Below are 24,260 nucleotides of genomic sequence, written 5' to 3' on the forward strand. Positions count from 1 at the left end.
GAATAAAGAAATTATTGAATTGCTCTTAACAAAAGTTTCTGTGAACGTTACACTTGCCTCCACATTCAACAGTAGTCATGAAATTTGTTTTCTTTGCAGGTTTTAAATCGATGTGATGGAATTTTCTTTATCAAGAATGGGAAGATAATTGAAAGTGGCAGTCATGAGACTTTAATGGGATATAATGGAGAATATGCTCTGAAAATAAGACAATTAATTCAGGACAGTCAAGAACATGAACTGGAGTAAGTCATTTAGCATGACCAATTTTACAAACATGCTTTATTAATTAACATTTTTGGTAATCATCATGATGTTTATTGAAATACACTCCTTACAAAAAGTTTGGAATATTGTTATATTAGGCAATAGGTGGCAGGCATGGTGGCATATGTTGGTGAAAAGACAAGAACATCCACCAGACAGATACCATGTGCTGTTGCATTCCAAGGCAGCGTCTATCACCTATTGTCTAACATAACAATATTTCAAACTTTTTGTGAGGAGTGTATATTTTTCTATTAAATATATTTTTATTCATATCTGTTATTATTTATCTGATGGTTTTGGTTTTGTATAGTTCAGGGCTGATCCAATCCAATGTTGATGTATTCTCATGGGTTGACACCTGTGATACCAATATCCAAAAGTATTGGTTTAAATTTAATCACCAATACTGGCTGATACTTTACTGGAGTGGATATCTTGTGTGACACATGAAAATTCACAAGGACGTACATGGTAGGAATGGGCAGATGAATTGATAGTCGTATTAGGCATATCAGTTTATTGCAAACATTGCCAATAATATTTCCAATCACAGTTCCAGCAAAAAAATGCCCCACAACATTTTTGCAGAGTCTAAAATGTCCTGGAAAGTATGCAAAATGCAGTTTGATGAATCGGTTTGGTGCCACGCTCTGCTGATTGAACTTCACTCTTGTGCTAGTAAATTTGTATTCACTTTTGGGCTTCAGTTAAATTATGAGGCACCCATCAAAGCACCAGTTTACGCATTTTCAATGCACTTGTAAGGATCTTAAAACCAATGTAGGAGACATATTCATTTCAGTCATCAATTCCTCACACGTCCACAGGTGATCTTTTCCTTTAGAGGCACGGCTGACATGTGTTCGGTCGGTAGCACTAACAGGATGACCAGATCTACTCTGCCTATTAGTACCTTAAAATTCGTCTTTTTTATTGGTACACAAAAGATCTTCAATGCCAAGGTTGAGTTGCATATGAAAATGACTAGCATACTGGAGGTTTTGCTATAATTCTTCTTGAAATATTTACTGGACACTGTGGTGGGAGTGCAGTCAGCTTGAAGATCTGACACTACAAAAGGTTTCCTCAAAATTACTGTCAGCACCTGGAGTAAGCCAACCATTCACGAAGCAATGGAAATATCTCCATGAGCTACCGGGAGCTCTCAACCAATAGTCTGGCGATTTATATGTCTGGGTAGTAGCAATGAATTTCTTCTCCTTTAATTCCTTGACACATCCTTATTTTTTAATATGTTATGTGCATTGAAAAGCATTCAAACAATCCATTTCTTAATCACACCTACTTTTCATTAATTTATTTTTCTTACAGTGATGTTGCAACTGTGGAGAATCTCACTGATAGTGTATTCACCCTATCTCCACCTGTTGTCAGTGGAAATACAAGCACTGCTTCTCAAGTTGGTATTGAAGATGATGATGTGCTCAGTAAGTGAAATGATTTTATATTATTTGTCTCTGTTAATAACATTGGTTCTTTATAAGCTTGCAATCTCCATAGTCTAATTAATCCATTACCTATTCTAACACTACATATCAGGAGAGCACCTCTATTTCACCTGCCAGTGAATTGTTTGATTGGTTTACTGATGATGGGAATAGAAACTATGATGAACGTATGATTTAATAGTGACCCAGTGTACTAATCACTATTCAACTATCCCTTTATACTCCAGAATCCTCTACTAATTTGTGTCCCTTTTTAGGCTTGTTATGATGAATGGATCTTTCAGACCTAGTTTTAATTTTTAAATGTATCATTTTTTTACTACTGAAAATAAATTAGTTGTTTCCCCAGACTTTTAAACACTTGTTAAGATATTCAAAAGTGTGTACTTTCATCAAAAAGTCATTTGAACCCACTAACATGTTCTAAACTAAAGTTATTTGTAATAGATGCTAATTAATAACAATGTGTTTAAATCGAAATGAGTAACAAAATTAATCCTGCTTGGTCACAAAGAACTACAAGAGATTGATTTATTGTCAAAACAATCCCTAACAATGTGTAGCCATTGTAGCTGTCATTACAGTGTTAAGTTGCTGATATTTTCTTGATAGAGTGCAACTGTATTTGCTTAGATTCTACACTGGGGTCCCTACATGGTCCCGACTCCAATTCAAGTAAGCTATCACAGTGTGGAGTTCAGGCAAATATGGTTACCGTTTTGCGATCCGCGCAAGAGACAAAAGAAGTGGGAAGACCGACGATAGATTTGGGAGTCGGATGGCTTTGTCTACGCGGCTGGTCCAGGGATACGTGCCTCCAGGTTACGTTGCCGAGTGGTAGGAAGGATGAACCTAACCTACTCACCCACCTTGGGCTTCATTGAGCCCACAAAACTACCTGGCTATGCAACCTGGACACACCTATCCCCGTGCAGCTCTACGCTGTCCTCCAGTGACCATTAACATGGAGGATGTCCCCAATAGACCAGCATCCATTCCGAGGAGTGATTGCTGGTTTATCATAGGGACTTTCAGCCTATTTATTCCGGAGCGAGAAGTACGCTTCCCGGACTTACCCGCCCAAATATGAATTGATAAATCAAGATGTTGGAAAGACACATTTAATATTCTGATGTTAACATATTTAACTATACACAAGCACTGCACAAACTTATAGGTTCGTTTTTACACTTAGAACCAACAAATAGGTAACAAAAAGCATGGTACTTACATATCCTGCATTCACCTCATCACACATGGGCCTTAAAACAAACACTTTTCACTCCAACTATAAATGGGGGAATTTCTGGTGGGTTTTCACTAAAAATATAGCGGTATCTTAAGACATATGGGTATTGGCTTGCACATGGACTGTTTCAGGGAGCTATATCACAAAGGATGGACCAAATAATCGTGGATGTCTTTGGATACAAAGCATCATGGTTTTCTGACGGCTCATTGCCCTCACCATGTGGTATTGAAAATTTCCGAATTTTCATGGATATTGGTTTCATGCACTTTAAGGTACTTCAAGTGCTGTAATTCGTCCATATTATACACTACAGGGCTGTTTCCCAGCACTTAGTGGATATTCCACATGTTAAAACACAATGGCTTCTCCTTTGTCCTCTCTCCACTGGCCTACACTGGCCCAAAACTTGGAGCGATGTTAACTATCCTAACTATCAACACAGAGTGAAATCAAGATGGCTTCCTCACATGTTAGAAGCTATCACAGTCTCATTGTCTGGTAGCCACGCCCATGAAGCCATCTGATTGGTTCACAGCATCTTGGGTTACTTGCCTTTATCTAGTACCTTGAGAAGTCCAATAGATGGCAGTCCAGTCAGGGCTAGTTCCACTGACTCTCACCAGATGGCTCTGGTGCTGTGAGACCGATTGTCTTTTGTCCAAAAACATCGATTTTTTAATGTTTTTGTGGTTTGTTTGCACATATAATTGTGACTTGGAGTTATTTTCAGGGAAAGCAAGTTAATTTGTGCTTGCACAAATGTTATCCTGAAAATATCTGTTTTAATAAAAAATTTGCATGAAAAACAACATGTGCTCTCTGAATTCTGTTTGTCCAAAAAAAGGATGTCTTTTTGATAACCAATGAATTTTGGTCTGGGGCTTATTATTTACTTAATATTTTGATGTTTTATCATACTTTTACTAATTAGGCCTAATTTCTGTTAATCTTAACATATCTGGGAATGTCCATTCATATTAATTTTACCTGAATTGAATTGGCCTTGTACTTTGGTTGGAGTGGAGTGCTGCCTGTATGTATTGGGGATGTATACCCAACCTTTGGTTGGTTATACATATCCCGGGCCCTCGGGAAAAGAAAAAGGATACGTGAAGCGGATCATTTTTCTTTACCCTTTACTACACTATACCCAAATACATACACAAAATATTTATATACACACTGAATCGTTATGACCACGCTGGTCCGAAAAGAACATATACATGAAAAAAAATAAATTTGCACTTATTCTTGTCCGTCACATGGATATATGTTTGAGATATTGTTCTGTCCGATATATCGAACGATTTCCTAGACGGTATATACATGGTTAATATAACACACACTTAAAAGTTTTCAATAGATGTTCATGTTATAATGTCTGCTTTTTGTCGCACTGAACACAGTTTTTGTACTCGACCTGAGCTGCATAATAGTTTTTAGACATGTATCTAATGTCTCTGCCCCTCATTCACTTGAGGGTGCAGTACCTTGAAGAACTGTTCATCATACACCTTGGTATGTTGTCCACGTTTGGTCACCTCACAATTGTTCTTCAGTATCTCCTTAGGTGGAGCATGCTGTCACCTGGCTTTGCGCAGCATCCGTTGCCAGCAAATGTTTTTTGTTGCTCGCTTGGCGGAACAATGCTTCTACCTGGCTACCCATTGGGATTGTGAACCATCTGTGGAATGCACTCCTTGTGTGAAGTCTATCGGATTGTCATGGTGGTTCGTTTCTGGATGTCAATGTTCGATTACGAACCCCTGACACACTCCCTGCTTCCCCATATTGCTGGAACACTGAAAAGATTGTCTCTGGTTCCTGGCATAATATGCTTGGGGGTCTGCTTCTGCCTATGACACCATGCACTTTTGTATGTTTGCTCCGGGGTTTTGTGGTGACACTGAGGGGGAGTTGGAGTGATGTACTCACTGGCCTCACTTCACACGCAGGCTTTGACCTTACCCTTGTTGGTTATGGGTTGTTCCTCATAAACAACCCTATATGTTTGGGGGTGCTTGCATCTCTCTATTACCGCTAACCCTGGTTTGGTCGAACCCAACCCATCGGTAGTGCAAATACCCACTAATTGCTAAACAATATTTCGCTTGATTGGTAGTGAGTGATCTAGCATAGATTTGCACTCATAAGGAAATAAATCTCTATATGATGGTTGGACTCACTTTTGTGTCCAACAAAGAAATGGCCCTGGTATACAATAATGAAATTATCCTTTATACCACAATGAAATTGCCTTGGCATATAATACTGAAGTAATACTTTTGTATACAACAATGAGATAATACTTTTGCACAAAACAACGAGGTAATACTTTTGTACAAAACAACGAGATACTACTTTTGTACACAACAATGAAATTGACTTTTGCATACAATGATAAAATAATCCCTTACACGATCTTGACATAAATTTTTCTACCCTCTGTACAAATGGGTGAATGTCACAGACCAGACAGAACCTCATCCACAAAACCTCTGACCTTTAACATATATTAATACTAGTGTTCAAAAAATGTGTAGCTTTTTCTCCTCATCTTGTACCTGTTGTACACTCCTATCCGTGCGTCTTACCCTGGATGCGCTAGAGGGATACCAATACCTCTTATGCGACTAATACTATAGCGCAGGAGCCGTACCGTCGCGTACTTCTCTCCTAGGTCCTACTGATATCGGGTTTAGGAAGAAACGTAGAGCTGACGAGCAGACATCTACAGTTTCCATGGGGAAGTATCACAAGGGTACGAGGGTGGAGCCATTTGTGCGCAGTTACTCGTCTTACCAACAGACAAAGCAAGTCGTAGGGAAACGGCTGCACCCCGTCGGGATTGAGGTTGAGTCCTCGTTGAATTCAGAGGCCCCTTGGCTTGAATTAACTTCTTTGAGGTACTCTCGATGCTAACACCGGATGTAGTAGTCTGAGCTTCTCAATGTAATGACTATACACCTTATAGCTACACCTCCACAACTTCATGTTATTGACATGTTGGTTGGGTAGGCTCTTACCGCTAACACAATGAACAAGATTAAATATGTTATCTGTCACCTGATCACTACAAACTAATGGACCGAAGAAGGTGTGGAATAATTTGTGGGTTTGTCCCTCTAGAGCTTTGCTTTGGAGATGGGATTTAAGAAATACTAAGTCATACACTTTGACCACAGTCCTGTTTTGCTGTGATTCATTTACCTTATTGTTGGCTTTGTTTCGCCTTTCGGCCGTCCGGGATACAGCCATGAACAATTGCTGATCCCATTCGGTTTGTTCACCTGTAGGAATATGGAAGTGTTCCATAACGGGGTTCCTGAGTGAATTGCTTGGCCCTAACTGGGGACCATTGTCTACTATTATTCTTTGGGGAAGTGAAAAATGTACAAAACATATATCAATGAGTTTCCTCACTATTAAATTCCATGCTTACTAACCGAGTTGGAATTGTTACACCCTGGCCACCATCACCCCCAGCGAGAATAGCACTGGCTAGTTTCCCGAGGGTTGCTCATAGGGCAGAATGGCATTCATCTCGCTCTGTTGAGATTCCATTTGTTTACCCTTGGGTGTGTGACCTGGTTTGGTGAACCATTTTACCTCATCGAGTGCCTTGAGTATGGTATCCATACCTCGTGGGCTGAAGTGAACCAGGTCGGGTCTCATGTTTTGACCGTAACCCATGGTTTCTTCGAACAGCGACACGTTCATTTCTTGGCCCTTGTGCACAAATTTCGATGAGGAATCCAGAACCCTTACATTGCTATTATCATCAAGGGATAATATTTTTGCAATTAGTGAGTCATACATGGCCCAGAACCTGTGTCGGTTCTCATTGGCTAACCTGGGAACTGGCGGAGGAGTCAGAACAATGACCTTCTGAGCACCTTTCCTCTTTAGGGTGTAAATGATATCCTGGAGGTTCCGGAACACCTGGTTGGTGTCCTTCCCTCGGAGCATATCATTTGTGGATACCATTAATACCACATTTTTATGAACACACTTTTCCCTTCTCAAAGCACTGAGCAACTGCGCTGAGGTTTGTCCAGATCTGCAAAGTCCGATGTGGTAATTACCATCACTGTCTCTTTGGACAGGATACCCGAATTTTCTTTGCGCAAGACGTGACAACATTGAATCACCCACTGCCTGATACTGATTTATCAGTGGAGTGTGCTTGCATGAATCTGAACATTGTGGGACAGGTTTAGGTTTGGCATCGCCCTTCCCCACGTCAGGACGTTGCCTACCTAGTTTCCCTGGTTGTGCACATTTGGATGCACCTCAGCGAGATGCTCGGAAGACCCGTGTGAGCTGGCGGAACTCTTACGTTGGAACGTTCCACCCTTTCTCCGGTCTACCTTGGTTCTGTTTGGGTACTCCTTAGGCCGGGAGTCCCTCGCAGATTTGCACATGTGAGCGTCCTCCTTTTTGGACGAACCGCTCGCTTCACCCTGACCACGACTCACATAGGTCCGGTTAATGCGAGTCGTGGTTTTCCCGTAATTGGGTCGTGCTGGCCTTGCAACTTCCCTCTCAGGATATTGTGGCACTTGCACACTCTCATACCGAAGTATGGAGTTGGCCACCTCCTGAAGAGAGACGAAGGGAGCTAGGATCAGCTGGTCCTTCAAGCTGCGCGGCAGCTGTTGCACAACGTGGGTGAAAACCTGGTTGTCGGCGATTTCTGGCAACGCAAGCCTAATCATTTTGACTTGGCGCCAGAAATATTTGTGCACTGATCTGTGCTGGGATGGGTTGTACCTTTCGTTGAGAGCCTTCGCAAGGGAAGAAGCTCTCCACCCATCCCCTTGGAAATATGAGAGGAACTGCCTTTTGAAATCTGAGTAGGACTTGAACTTTCGTTCGTTCCTCTCGTACCACTGCCCTGCCTCGTCCCGTAGACAGAACGAGATTATTTGGAGGGCTTCCGCCAAATCTACCTCCAGGAGAGTGAGATCTCTCTCAAACTCCTGCACAAAATCAGAGGCCAGCCTGTTCCCCTGCCCGTTAAAGGTTGGGAGCTGTTTGAGATCAGCAAACCTAACCCTAGGTTTGCTCTTGTTCCTCCTCCGGTTCTTCCTCTTCCTCTGGCTGCGGACTTCGGCGTCCGAGCTTTCGGAGTTGGACTCCGGGGAGTTACCAAGTGGGTGGTACTTGTTAGGGGGAGACACATAGCCACTACTCTGGTCAGAGCTTTCGTAACCCTTAGGTCTTCGTTTGGCTTTGTGCAAGGCATGGTGAACAGACACATTCCTTGCAGATGAGACGGGCATGGTAACTGACGTCAGTGGAAGGGCGGATTGAGTAATTCGTCTCTCCATCCCTTCCAGGCAAGCAAGAATCCTCATCAGGCTCGCATCGTCAGACCTTTGTTCTGCTGACAGCTGCTCCTCACCAACCCTTTGTTGTGAGGAGGTGCGCTGCTCAGTGACTTGGCCCTCGGAAATGCATTCATTCGATCTGCGGCCTTCCGCCTGGCAGTTCGGCATTTCCTTTCTCACTTGCTCGAGAACCCTGTTCTCGATCGTGACCATGTGGTCACTGCAAGTGAGCTCTCTGCATATGTTTTCTAGGGCATCTAACCTCCCTAGAATCTGAGCTGTGGTGGTCTGATTGTCACCGCCTTGCACTTCGCTAACGAGTTCCCTCAGTTCCGAAATCTGGCTCGACACTTGTGTAAAATCCCTACCTACTCTTAACTCTAGGTCATTACATTGGATCTCTATTTGGTTAATTCTATTGGTGTTGGTCGCTACTTGCTTAGTTAACAATTCTGAGGTCTTCGTGGTGGCATTGTGGATGGAGTCCAGTCTGGCCTGGAATTCCGTCCTTACGGCTTCAAGTTTCCGATTTACTTCCGCCGATGCCTTGGCAAATTCCCTACCCTGAGCTTCAAGTTTCTGACCCTGCGCATCAAGTTTCTGACCCTGCGTATCAAGTTTCTGACCCTGCGCATCCAGTTTCTGACCCTGCGCATCAAGTTTCTGACCCTGCGTATCAAGTTTCTGACCCTGCGCATCCAGTTTCTGACCCTGCGCCTCAAGTTTCTGATTAACACTTTCAGAGACTTTCGATTGCTCTTGGAGCATTGCCACAATGAGGTCAAGTTGGGGGTTACTACTGGTACTTGCACTACCATTGGGTGGGAACCCACGACCTGCTGGCCGTTCCAGCGACCTTGATCTGGTATTCATATTTGGGGAGTGCCGGTATTGAGTCTCATAATCTTGCGATCCGCGCAAGAGACAAAAGAAGTGGGAAGACCGACGATAGATTTGGGAGTCGGATGGCTTTGTCTACGCGGCTGGTCCAGGGATACGTGCCTCCAGGTTACGTTGCCGAGTGGTAGGAAGGATGAACCTAACCTACTCACCCACCTTGGGCTTCATTGAGCCCACAAAACTACCTGGCTATGCAACCTGGACACACCTATCCCCATGCAGCTCTACGCTGTCCTCCAGTGACCATTAACATGGAGGATGTCCCCAATAGACCAGCATCCATTCCGAGGAGTGATTGCTGGTTTATCATAGGGACTTTCAGCCTATTTATTCCGGAGCGAGAAGTACGCTTCCCGGACTTACCCGCCCAAATATGAATTGATAAATCAAGATGTTGGAAAGACACATTTAATATTCTGATGTTAACATATTTAACTATACACAAGCACTGCACAAACTTATAGGTTCGTTTTTACACTTAGAACCAACAAATAGGTAACAAAAAGCATGGTACTTACATATCCTGCATTCACCTCATCACACATGGGCCTTAAAACAAACACTTTTCACTCCAACTATAAATGGGGGAATTTCTGGTGGGTTTTCACTAAAAATATAGCGGTATCTTAAGACATATGGGTATTGGCTTGCACATGGACTGTTTCAGGGAGCTATATCACAAAGGATGGACCAAATAATCGTGGATGTCTTTGGATACAAAGCATCATGGTTTTCTGACGGCTCATTGCCCTCACCATGTGGTATTGAAAATTTCCGAATTTTCATGGATATTGGTTTCATGCACTTTAAGGTACTTCAAGTGCTGTAATTCGTCCATATTATACACTACAGGGCTGTTTCCCAGCACTTAGTGGATATTCCACATGTTAAAACACAATGGCTTCTCCTTTGTCCTCTCTCCACTGGCCTACACTGGCCCAAAACTTGGAGCGATGTTAACTATCCTAACTATCAACACAGAGTGAAATCAAGATGGCTTCCTCACATGTTAGAAGCTATCACAGTCTCATTGTCTGGTAGCCACGCCCATGAAGCCATCTGATTGGTTCACAGCATCTTGGGTTACTTGCCTTTATCTAGTACCTTGAGAAGTCCAATAGATGGCAGTCCAGTCAGGGCTAGTTCCACTGACTCTCACCAGATGGCTCTGGTGCTGTGAGACCGATTGTCTTTTGTCCAAAAACATCGATTTTTTAATGTTTTTGTGGTTTGTTTGCACATATAATTGTGACTTGGAGTTATTTTCAGGGAAAGCAAGTTAATTTGTGCTTGCACAAATGTTATCCTGAAAATATCTGTTTTAATAAAAAATTTGCATGAAAAACAACATGTGCTCTCTGAATTCTGTTTGTCCAAAAAAAGGATGTCTTTTTGATAACCAATGAATTTTGGTCTGGGGCTTATTATTTACTTAATATTTTGATGTTTTATCATACTTTTACTAATTAGGCCTAATTTCTGTTAATCTTAACATATCTGGGAATGTCCATTCATATTAATTTTACCTGAATTGAATTGGCCTTGTACTTTGGTTGGAGTGGAGTGCTGCCTGTATGTATTGGGGATGTATACCCAACCTTTGGTTGGTTATAGTTTATCAAGAAACATCAAGTATTAGCAACTTAGAAAGAAGCATAAAACACTACACTACACACTTCTGGAGGTAGATGTTAAGAGTAGTAGATAGGATTCGGGATTTATTGCAGGCTTATCATGGTTTGATCCCACTGTCAGTAAAAATACCAAAATGTTCACTAGGTAAAGGAGGAATTTGTACAATTGATAATGTGCAGCTAACATTATATGCTAATGTGTTTACAATGTTTGAATAGTTTGCCCACTTCTTTGCTCCATGAAGCAAGATTTAATATACTCCTGACAAAGGTCAATGTTATTTTCTTTGGCTAAACATTGAGGTTCTACAAAACAACATCAGAGTAAGGTATTTGGTAATTTTATTATAACTTGGTAATGCATGTGGTCACATGGACACATGGGCAATTGAGAAGAATTTCAAAATTGAACTTTTATGTGTAACCATAAGAATAGTAACAAAATATTAGATGTATGTTTCCAATTACAAACTGTTTACAGAAATTGTGATTGGAAAATGATTAGCAATTATATTGATACACTAACATGCCAATACTATAACAGAAGCATGTAACTCATCCCATCCCAGATACATCATTAATTAAATAAGTTACAGCAGAAAAGAGTAATCCACATACATATCAGATTGGTATTTTTCATGAAACTTACTTTCCTTTTTACAGTGAATGTCCAAGGAGGAACAGAAAGTGTCTCAATGCAAACATATCATACATATATTCAGATGGCTGGAGGATATTTCATAATATTGTTGCTTCTCCTAATGTTCTTATTCCATGTGGGAAGTGCTCCAGTTATCCTCTATCTTGCTGCAGAGGTAAGACTTTATATGAGAATGTGAAGAACCAGTTGGCAATAAAAGTTTATATCAGTATATTCCAAATATTATATACATATTCAGGGTGGCCACTGTAAGACCATGATAAAATTCAAGTATAATTATCTGTTTTCAAGGCGAACTGTCCAAAAATTAAAGGGTAGAAGGAGATGTTTTTTCCATTTCAACCTTATGTATTACCGCCTCTCACCACCCACACACAGACACACACAAATGTATTACAATATAAAAGGTCTGTGTGATTCTAATATATCCAAATTCAATTCAATTAAATGGTATATATATTTAAAATATTCAATTTAAGGTGTGAAGTTTACATTTGCCATTTCACCTACTAGGACTTGAAATACATCAACAAACACAAGTCATAAATGTTACGGGATATGTTCATCTATGAAAAATTGTTACTTCTATAAGCATTTCAAACTCAAATTTACCTAATCAGTTTCTTATCCTACAATAATTTCCCATCTGCCAGATAGATTATTCTGTAAAGGACTAACAAAGTAAACAGATTGAGAGAATTCTGTTTTATTTTCCAAGCAGCGTTCTTTTCCTTCCTCAAGAAAAAGAAAAGCTAAACTGTAAAAAAAAAAAAAAAGTATAAATTCAATGGGATTTGGATTAATAAAATTTGCAATTTTTCACATCTACAGAGAAAATTTCACGCAGAATTCAAGGAATTCCTGGTGAATAGCCACCTTGATACGGTTATCAGAATTTCTTCCAGGATCTTCTACAAACTTATCTGGCAGAAAAAGTACAGTAAACTTGTGATAAGGAGCAAGAAACCTTAATAAAAAGCCAGTTTACAGAACTGGAGAAGAAGGACTTGAGCCATGGTGTGAAATCCTCGCTGGGATTTCACCCACTAACAATCTTGCCCCTAAAAAATTCTCCCACCTAATATTCCTAGGGAAGAGAGTTTTTGTTGTGACAACAAAGACAAGCAATTATATTATCTTTAAATATACATTACTAATGATAATATTGAAAACACACACAAGGAATAATGGTGCTATCTCTGGGTGTGTTTGAGAGTATTGCGGTATTGCATGCTCTCTCTCTCTCTCTCTCTCTCTCTCTCACTCTCTCTCTCTCTCTCTCTCTCTCTCTCTCTCTCTCTCTCGGGCCTCCCCGATGGTGCAGTGGTAGCATCATTGCCTTGTATTCAAGGGGTCAAGGGTTCAATACCTGGTGGAGGCACAAGTGGTTCGGATCCCACTTTAAACTGTAGGTCCAGTCCCGATTTGCCTTACTGTGCTAAAAGTGGACTTACAACACCAAATCAAATTCAAAACACACACTCACTCACTCTCTCTCTCTCTCTCTCTCTCTCTCTCTCTCTCTCTCTCTCTCTCTCTCTCTCTCTCTCTCTCTCTCTCCTCCTCTATATACCAGCTGCTTAATTTTGTACCTTTTGAGCAAAGTAAAAACCTTGCAATGTTTAAATTTATGATTTATTTTCAACAGGGTTTATTACAAGTTGTGCACTTAAGATTTAATAAAATATGAAGTGATAATGTTTTGTAGTGTACATTTATATTTTGTGAGATTATAAAGCAAAGTAAGTGAAATAGTTAAAATAATTACTCCATTAGGCCTAGTCTGTTATTTACTATTATTCATGAAACTGTATGTTTCCTTTATATCACAGTCTACATTCATGCACATTATCAGGGTTGTATTTGTTTCTGTGTATGACACTTTTTCCTTTTCTTTTGGACAGTTTAATTTCACACATAATGGCAGACCAATGATTCTTGATCACCACATACTGATAGTAATAGCAATAGCAGTGATTTGGGTTGCAAGTTTATTTCGGAGATCTGTTCACACAAAGGTAAGAGTAAAACAAAATATTATGTTTTCATGAACCCTTCCTAAACAAAAGATTGGAATTACTTAATATTTTAAATTGACAATATAATCAAAATCTAATTATTGATAACTAGAGGCACATATTTTTCGTAAATAAAAAAAGCAAAATTTCGGTACAAAAGCAGAGTCGATTTTGGGTTCAAAAGCGGTAAAAAAAAAAAATCGGTGTTATAGCGGTGAATAATCACATCAAAAGTGATATATAAAATTACATTTTGGTTTTAAAATTGTAAATATAATCCTCAATTTCATTTAAAAACTGCACTTATTACACAAAATAAACTTATCCCTTCTAATAGCACATTTATGTAGTTACCAGAGTATTAAGTCTATTCCTGTGTAGATGTGTCCATTTTTGCTTCTCAAATATTTACAGTAGAATTAATCAATGTTCCATGAATTGCATAACTCACAGGATACTTCAGACTTCAGAAAGTGTCGCGTCGGTATATAAATGGTAAATTTCGTGTTTAAGAGTATATTTTGCATTTTGCAGTTCATTTCGCATTCGTGACAAGACAGGGTAGGAAAATGCACCCCACACCTTTCAGAAACATGAAAAATGAACATTACAGGATGTTATTTCATATTTCGTGTTTTTGTCAAAAATGAAATTTGCATGCCTCTATTGATAACAATTAGACTGAAACAGTTTCCAAATTCAAGTACTTAGGAGTAATACTAACAAATGAAAATGATATTAAAGAGGAAATAAAAAGCAGGCTTAATTCAGGAAATGCATGTTACTTTTCTCTTCATAAACTTCTATCTTATTGTATAATATCTAAGAAACTAAAAGTTAAAATATACAAAACAGTAATTTTGCCTGTAGTACTATATGGATGCGAAACTTGGCCCCTTACATTGAAAGAGGAACAGAAACTAAGAGTATTTGAAAATAAAATCCCTAAGAAAATATTTGGACCTAAAAGGGATGAGGAGACAGTTGAGTGTAGAAGGTTACATAATTTAGAACTGCATAATATTTATTTTTGTCCATATATTATTAGAATAATTATATCAAGAAGACTTAGATGGCAGTCATGTTTAGAAGTTTTGTATGAAATAAAGCTATTTTCTCATGAGGTACATGTCAAATATGATTATTATTATTAGTTACACATTTGTATCAATGGGAGCAATATTAATTATCTAGTCTAAAGTATTTGATATTCGTTCAATAACACTGATAAACAAGCCGTAGATATCTGACATGATGTTGACATTTTCTAATGCAGTTTTTCATGCTGATTTCAAATCTGAAAACCGTTTTGCACTATCACGTCAGGTTTTGAAGATATCGACAAAATTTTATTTTTCGTGGAATACCGTTCCTGAAAAAAAAATCGTCGTTTTTAGTTATTTTTCATGCAACACCGAATTTTTTTTCGTCGTTTGTGAACACAGTTATACTTAGTGTAATACGTCGAAATATTTTCGAGATCGCATTATTATACTTTCATTTGTGTCTTTTTTATTTTGAGTGACAGTAGATTATGGCATCCAGAGGTTGCATAAATTCACCAGATCTATTTTGCTATGTGTGCGGCTATCTAACAGAAATCCCATCGGTAGACTTTTACACCGTTTCTGAAGAAAGCATATGAACTATACTTTGATTCGAAGGTAGATAATGGTAAGTCGTGGGCACCACAGTTCATATGTTTGACATGAGCACGCAACTTGCCCTGTTGGATAAGGAAGGTGAAGAAGTACTGATGCTTCATCTGCGAGTGGGATAGCAGAGATAGGAAGCACCACTACATAAAGAATTGAATTTGAATTTAAAACTTTGGGTGCGTCAGCACTAAGGCTATTTTGCACCCGTTACATTATTCGGGGTCCAGCCCCTTATCGTTACAAATAACAACTCTAAAGATGCATAAATAAAAGCATAAAATATAAAGTATTAAAATCTTCTGACTTTCGTTAAAAGCTGAGGCTCTAAATGAGCACTCAGCACAAATAAGGACAAAACACAGGACAACAGAAACAAAATTATACTGGCCATGGGGCCAGTCGCCAGAGCTTCGTTAGTCTGCAGTCCAGGGTGTATTACGTGGAAGTGAGGTTGACTATTGGGTGCACTACGTGGAAGGAGCACCCCTTACAACCCACTACATAAATAAGAATTGGCTGATCAGAGATAGAATGCAGCCATGAAGTAAAAAACGTCCTTCGTGTGCCATTGGTTGAAAGTGAAAAAGTTATCATGCCTCCGCTTCATTTGAAGCTGGGACTCATGAAGAATTTCGTGAAGGCACTAGGCAACGACTCAGAGGCTTTTCGGTACCTGTGCAACAAGTTTCCGGAGTTGAGTTATGCGAAAGTGAAAGAAGGTATGTTCATAGGTTAACAAATAAGGAAGATCATTGCTGACAGCCACTTCCAAGACTTACTGGGTGGCACTGAAAAAGATGCATGGGTGGCATTCAAATCAGTCGTAGCCAATTTCCTTGGAAATTATAAATCTGCTGACTATGTGAATGTTGTGCAGAAGTGCATTAGTGCATACAGAAGACAGCTGGGTTGCAACATGTCCCTCAAAATTCATCTCCTCAACTCACATCTTGACTTCTTCCCCGAGAACCTAGATTGAGTCAGCAACGAACATGGTGAACATTTTCATGAGGACATCTCGGTGATGGAATCACGCTATCAGTGTCGATGGAGTGCAGCAATGTAGGTTGACTACTGTTGGACTCTTCAGCGTGACATGCCAAATGCTCAGCACAAACGCAACTCTACAGCCAAGAAATTCAAACCAAACACCTTAAATTAAGGAAGTATTTTCTATATGTATGTGTTTTATATGTTTATTATACCTTCAACTAGATGTTACTATATAGTATATGTGTCATGTGATGCATTTGCATTATTTTCTTAGCTAAAGCCATGTTCAATAGTACTCTATGTAGCAAAAAGTGCTCTAGTGAAACCTATGTCTGTGAGTTGTTTGCTTTGATACAATGTTAAACATATATAAATGGTTGATGTTGTATATCTCAAGAATTGTGGGTGTTACAGACAAATGGTTTGCATATTTTGAATCAGCATGTTTCAATTGTCTTAGAACGCGTGTTGGATACCAAGATATCCGCCGAAATTATTTTTTTGTTAATCAGTGTAATCTGAATACATTAAGAGATGTTTTCAAGGAATATTCTATTTTCTTCACTTATTTATTTATGGTTGGAGAGCTATATTAAAAAGTTCAGTGCATATTATAACTCTGCTTATGGATATTTGTTCTTTAGTTTTTCAATTTTTCTTCTTTGTTCTTCAGGTTACAGTAAGAGCTGCTAATAAACTTCACAGCAAGTTGTTGAAAACAGTAATGAGAACTCCACTGACCCTATGTAACAGCCTACAAATTAGCAGTATCCAAAATTTATTTTCAAGAGATATGCAAGAAAGTAAGTCTAATACATTTTTTTTTCTTTTACCAAATGTATAAGTAACATCCATCTCAATTAGATTAAAAATTTTACATACATTTGTGTATGCATAATACGAGGGCAAATCGAAAAGTCCTTGCCCCAATTTTTTTTCAGCTGAAATAATAAACATGCAGGAAAATCAAAATATAAGAATTGTTCTATGTACTTGCACTATTTTTCCACACAGTCACCAGAGTGGTTCAGGCATTTCTTCCATCATACCACTAGTGTGGAGATGCCGCTGTTGTAGAATTTGGCTGGTTGATTGTGGAACCACTGCCCAACAGCGGTCTTTGCTTCGTTGTCGCAAATGAATTTCTGTCCGGCCAGGAACTTCTTCAGTGGACCGAACACATGGAAATCACTGGGGGCGACGTCTGGACTATATAATGCATGTTCCAGAATCTCCCATTCGAATGACTGAAGTCTGTCAATGGTCCTGTTTGCCACATGAGGCCTGGCATTATCGCGGAGGATAACCACATTTTCCACGTCGAGAATCCCTTGGTGCTTTTTCCTGATTGCAGACGTGAGAGTGTGCCACAATAGCTGTCAGCATTGATGGTGTCACCTTATGGCATGAAATCCAGCAGGAGTGGTCCTCGGTGATCCCAGAAGACCATGAGCAATGTTTTCCATTGTGAGCGAGGATGCTCATTGTCATGAAGGTCTTCTCGGCCATTTTTGAACTCACACCACCACCACCGCACACTTCTCAAAGCAAGACACTTGTCCCCATACATTGACTGAATTTCCCTATGGATCTCGATGGGCCCTCGTCCTTCGCTGCTCATACAACATGGACAAGTTGGAGTACTACAGCCATCTTTGCAAACTGACAGCAATGCAATGCCATGGAGAGCTGAGAGTTAATGTTGGGTCATTCCAAGAAAAACCTATTGCATTGAATGTATATCTCGGTTTTTCATTCACACTAATATTTCGGCTGAAAAAAATAGGAGCAAAGAATTTTCGATTTGCCCACGTACTTCTGCAATATTACTGTTCTTTTTCTTCATAAGAACTAACTGTATCAAGCAGTTATCCTGTCATCTCATATAAATGAGAGGATTTGGTATTGTTGCATGTGTAAATTAATAAAAAATAACATTAAAATTAGCCAAGGAGTGAAAAATAAATGAAGAAATAGATTCAAGTAATTGGAGTAAAACAATTTCAGTTCTATCTACTGCACCCAGTGGAAGACTGGAAATTATATTTCTCCTCCACCTGATTGTCCAAGTTGTCATTTAAAATGTACAATAGTTATTTGGATGGGAAATAAAAGTACTCTTAAGTTGAAAAAAATAGACATTTTTCAATCCCTCTGACAGTCATATGAACTTGTTGGGAAATACACTGCTAATCCCATTTTGGGTATATTCAACACAACACACTGAACCCAAGTGTCTACCAATATTGAAATGCCATGTACACAGTGACTGTGAAAGCCCCCCAGATCCCAAGGTAGAGGGTGAGTCTAAAACAGTTAGTGCTGCCTCGGTGGCCAACCACATGCATTTGACTTTTGATCTAGTCACTGAAGTTGCTGAGCTCCATGCTGACATTGGTGTCTTTCGAAGAGTTCCTTTATGAATTTCTCATAGTCAGTTACTTATCCACCCCCCCCCCTAAATTTCTTGCAACAGCCCCTAAACTTTTCCAAAGAGTAATAATTTATGTCCATTTGGTGCTAAATTTTCCATTACACCAGCATAAAAATGCATTTATTCCTAATTGAAAATTTCCGAATGAGGCCCTGCATCAAATCATCTTTCATCTTATTGTCACAATTAGCCAAAAGTTGCAGAAAAGTGACACACAATAAGAAAAATACAAATATAAATGATTGGTTTCATACAACAGTCATTAAGGAATCCTTGTTCTAACTATTAGTAATTTTGTATACTTAAAAGATATGGATTTTTCAAATTATGAAGTCAAAAAGTTATGAAACTGAATTTTTATAGGCTCCCTTATTCAGTTCTGCCAAGAGGCCCCAAATCTAGTGTTACTAGTGGCATATTCCAAAAATATGACCTGCTTTACCACAACAATTCTTATTTCTTGTATATATTTATTATATGTTAATTAAATATAATAGAAATAAAACAGCAATGCAGGCATGCAAGTAAAACAAAAATAGAAGTCTGACAACTTCAAATTTTCCAGCAATTTCTATATATCTGAAAAAAGTTGGCAGGTAACATGGGAGAATACGCCACTGTTTCTCCATTGTGGATGTGTAGTGTAAACTCACTTCAAGTGGATACCAACAAACCTGCTTCTATTGTTCATGGAAATTTTCCTTGCATCTTTTCACTCCAACTTACAAGTTGCCGACAGCAGTCATGCATAGACTAAAACCCAAATATGAATGAGGTACACTAACCCGTAGTTAATACTGTGGTAATTAGTACAATGGGTACAGATGATGTTACTACACTACTTTTCATTATTAAATATTATAATAATGACATTAACCCAGAATCAAATCTTAATGTACACTTATAGAGATGAATATTTGTCCAAGCAGAGAAAGGGTCTCTTCGGTTCTGTGCTTTGATCCCTTTCTGACTCCAGTTCCTTCCAGGCCATAACAATCATCCACAACAGCAATAATTTCATGAGTGTTGTCACGAGCATTGTGACCATCTGTTTCAGGACCATCCTTGAGCCGAGCACCAAGTGAATTTTGTTACAGTTCATTGTTACATGACCCATTTACACTACGATCCTTGCTCTGTTTGGAGTTGGTTCAGGGAAATACTCAGAGGCCTAAATGCACCTTTAAACATTCCTTTTTTGTTTATTTTCATTACAGTTGACTCTTCTTTGCCCTTGTCTGCTGATATATTTCTACAAAATCTTTGGGTTGTGATTTTTGTGATATTAATTATCATATACCTAAGTATTTGGCTAGCAATTCCACTCCTTGCTTTGATGCTGATTTCTGCTGTGTGTACAAATGTATTCAGGTGAGTATACAGTACTACTCCATAAGAAATAATTTTATGTAAGAGGCCAGTCAATAATGAATGAGAATGAATTCATTACTCACTAGTAAATGCTGTGAAATGGTAAAGATGATATTTACAAATAGTATGGATGTGGATGAACCACCGTGGAAAATTTGAAGCAGGTCAGGCAAAGGTGGGTGATTAACATGGCAACTACAAAAAACCCTTAATTAAATATGAACTTTACACACGAGTTGAAATATTTTAAAATATTGCAATTTTTACAGGCATATGACACATTCATAATCAATGAATAAGTAGAGGTTGGTCAAGATGTGTTTGGAGAAAATGGTGAGGTGTTATTGAATAGATGTAAGCCATTTTTTTCACATGGAATTTTCAGAAACAGAGAAAGGGAAATCATTTTCTCTTTCAGTGGCACAAAAGGACAGTTGGTTGGTGCAGAGGAGGTGCTCTAATAAAAAATAAAAAAATTTCAAGTTGTAGCTGCCTTTTTTGAAATGTAATTAACTTTCCATTCTTTGGAATAAATGATTCAGTCAGACATTGGAATTCCATGATGACAGGAAGCTAGAAAAGGAAAATTTCCTTCTATGCAAAAACTGTTAGCTGTGGCTCATTTACATATTTATACATATACTCCCTCTGCCCCATTATTATAGTCCGGTATGCCAAAATGGTAACTTTTTATTTATGTTCTTTTGGATACTTGATCAGCCAATTTGTACTGATCCTTGAGTAATAACGTTGTATGACTCATTCCCGTGTTTCATTTTCTTCTTCTGTATACACCAATGTCACAGTTTGAATATCGGACAAGTTTTATGGGACAACAAATAAAAGTGTACCGGACAATAATTATGGGACAGAGGGAGTATATACAAGGGTCGGCATAAGTCAGTTTGCCACTGCATCCTACATCGTGATGGAACTTCACAATCCCCTCCATTCTATGATGGATGGACTTCAATGCATCTTCACGATCCTCTCCATTCTATGATGCCCCTCCACTAGCAATGACCTGTTTCATCCTGTTCCTTGCCATGTTACCTGTCAGACGTTGTCCCTAGAAACATGCAAGTGTGTTGTAATTTTTAAATGAGGACTTCAGGGAGTGGATAGGGAGATGAAATGCCATGGAGTGGCCTGCAAGATCTCCGGACTTAACCCCATGTGATTTCTCCATGTGGGGGTTTGACACACTTGAAAGAACTCATAGAACTTAATTTTTCACAAATATCCGCACCAAATTGTGTAACAGCATCTGTAAATCAGTATAAAAAAAGTTGTAATAAGTGCATCGAAAACAATGGTGGTCATTTTGATCAGTTATAACAGGTAATTTATATTTCTATGTAAATACAAACAGTAACATAGTTTGCATTTTCCCTAAACTGACTTATGCAAACCCCTGTATGTATGGTTTCTAGGTTAAGCTGAGTATTAATTATGTTTAATAAAATAGAGTATCTCAAGTATATCTTTACCTCTTAAATCCTTTGTCATCTGCTTTAAAGAGTTTCCTGCATCTTGTAACTAAGGAATTAATGATCCTCTGGTTTGGTAGGAAAAAGCTATGTTAATATTTGATTAATTCCACAGTACATACCTATATATGAACACATCCTTTACACCAATTGCTCCATCTCTCTTATCTTCCACCCGCAGTCACAGTTATTGTGACCTCTGCCCTTTAGATATTTAGACAGTTCTGCAATCTTGACATAATCCAAGTGAATGTTAATTACGTAATTGTACAAAATCACAATATGTATTTTTCTCCCTTACAGGTCGTCAGTTTCAACTTTCAAAGCCATTCAGTTTCACACTTTAACACCCATTTATAAACATATTTTATCAACAGTAGATGGGTTAAGCACTATAAATACCTTCGGAAAAGGAACAGACTTTTTCAGGAGGTAAGTTTAATATAAGATGACTGCATAGATGATGATAATAATAATAATAATAATAATAATCATTTATTTTAAGTGTTGAGCACCACGAATAAAATACGTAAGCTGTAGAATAACATAACATAACAAGTTAGCATATTTACACTTCAAGTTACAGTTTTCAACGAGATCTATTATATCTCTGATACTAATAATTGTTTATTGTTATATAATATTGTGCAATTAACTGTGTATTGTTCTAATAATAATAATAATCATATTTATTGAAGTGATGATAACGATTAAACAACCACTATGTTATACAAAATTAAAAAATTGAATACATAATTATAAAATAAAACAGTGGATCCTACAATCTTATACATCAACATAAATTCAAATTGTAGGTTTCAACAAGATCAGCTACTAAACCTCTTGCCTTGTTTAGGCATGTGAGAATTGAGATATACCTATGGGAATATCTGGGAATTTTATAAGCTATATTATTCAAAAAGTATTCACTGTCAACTTGGAAATTTAATATCTTCTACAAAATTTATCCTTTTCATTTTTCTTCTTTCTTCTAAGGAAAACATATTCAACTGTGATAACCATTCAGAGTAATGTTGGTCATAGTAATTTTTTTTAATCTTTGTGCATAATAACCTGATAAAAAGTTTTTGAACTAATTCAACTTTTTGAAGGTGACTGGTTGCAGTCAGAAACCATAATTCATTTGCATATTCAAGAATAGGACGAACTATCATTTTATACAGGAATATTAAGGTATCTTCCATTTTAAAAACTTTCCATGAGAAAAATATATAACCAAGCATTCTCTTTGCTCTTTTGCAAATTTCTGAAATGTGCTCATCAAATATGAGAGAGGAGTCTATTACTATTCCTAAGTCTTTATGACTGTCGCACACTTGGATTTTATTTTCATAAATAAAATAGTTGGAGACTATATAATGAACTTCCTTAGTACATCTTAAAACTTTACACTTTTTCAAGTTAATTTCCATTTCATTAATCTTGCACCAATATGTCATTCTATCGAGATCAGCCTGAAGTTGAGCAACATCATTATTTGTTAAAATACTCTTAAAATTTTTATATCATCTGCATATAGTAAACATGTGCTAGATTTAAAACATAATGTAACATCATTGATAAAAGCAGCGAACAGAATTGGGCCAAGTGGCGACCCTTGAGGTACTCCACAAAGTATTTCTTTTTTAGAAGAAGTTGTTTCACCAATCTTAACAGAGAAACTTCTATTTACTAAAAAGTTGGAAAACCATTTCAGAAATCGTGGTGATAATCCCATTTGGTCGAGTTTGTAAATTAAAAGCTGATGGCTGACACTATCAAAGGCTTTAGCCAAGTCAATAAATAAAATATCGGTCTGGGATTGCTTCCTAATGTTAGATTTAAGAGAGTCTATTAAAACCAATAAATTTGTAATAGTAGACCTTTTTCTAAAAAATCTATGCTGATTTCCATCAATATATTGTTTAAAAGAAAAAGACAAATAGTCAGCAATTATGTGTTCAAAAACCTTTGCCATGGAATTTAATATAGTAATTGGTCTATAATTATTAAGATCATTGGCTTTTCCATCTTTGTTTTTAGTTACAGGTACAATAAACACATTTTTTCAGATATCTGGAAATATTCCAGAAGTAAGTGACACGTTGTAAATTTTAGTTAACAATGGTACAAAAACATCTTTGTTTGCTTTCAAAATAAAATTAGGTATGCCATCAGGACCTATTGAAGACCTGCCTTTTAGTTTGTTAATTGTATCACTTACATCCTTTTCCAAGATAACAGGTACATCAATTAAGTTGGTGTATGAATGAAGATTAATATTTTTAAAATTTACATGACGTCTTTTTGAGAAAGATTTGTGAAAAAGCTCACTAAAAGCATTAGCAATATCATATTCATTGAACAGTACATCATTATCATAAATAATTTCAGTGATAGTATTTTCTCTCTTCTTTCTATTAAAGTGAAACCAAAAAGCATTCTTGTCACCATTAACATTGTTTTCTAAGGAGGAGTAGTAATGCTCCTTTACATTAGAATATTCCTTTTTAACATCTTGCCTTAATTTGGAATAAGTACTGTAATATTCACACTTATTTGTAAGTTTAAATTTATCACGATACCTTCTCTTTTTATTGATCATTATCTTTAGTTTCCTTGTCATCCAAGGCAGTTGATTGTTTGTTCTTTTAACTTTTGAAGGAATATTGTTCTTTAATATTGCATACACATTTCTAGTCAGTTCCATAACAGATTGTTGTACATCATTAGATATTTCAACCATATATGGTAAATGCAACAATTCATTATAAACA

General features: G+C 37.8%; 1 protein-coding gene across 1 annotated transcript in view; it reads left to right on the forward strand.

Moving 5' to 3' along the window:
- Window positions 1-24,260, forward strand: part of LOC145981922 (ATP-binding cassette sub-family C member 5-like) — a 95,850-nt gene that overhangs the window by 60,652 nt on the left and 10,938 nt on the right. The window contains exons 19-25 of the mRNA XM_083115418.1: window positions 100-245; window positions 1,603-1,718; window positions 11,522-11,673; window positions 13,424-13,537; window positions 16,862-16,991; window positions 19,840-19,993; window positions 21,787-21,915. Of these exons, the coding sequence (XP_082971544.1) occupies window positions 100-245; window positions 1,603-1,718; window positions 11,522-11,673; window positions 13,424-13,537; window positions 16,862-16,991; window positions 19,840-19,993; window positions 21,787-21,915 (941 nt within the window). The remainder of the gene's footprint in view (window positions 1-99; window positions 246-1,602; window positions 1,719-11,521; window positions 11,674-13,423; window positions 13,538-16,861; window positions 16,992-19,839; window positions 19,994-21,786; window positions 21,916-24,260) is intronic.

The sequence above is a fragment of the Lepisma saccharinum genome, chromosome 30 (assembly GCF_977018435.1).
Source record: "Lepisma saccharinum chromosome 30, izLepSacc3.1, whole genome shotgun sequence".
NCBI lineage: Eukaryota > Metazoa > Arthropoda > Insecta > Zygentoma > Lepismatidae > Lepisma > Lepisma saccharinum.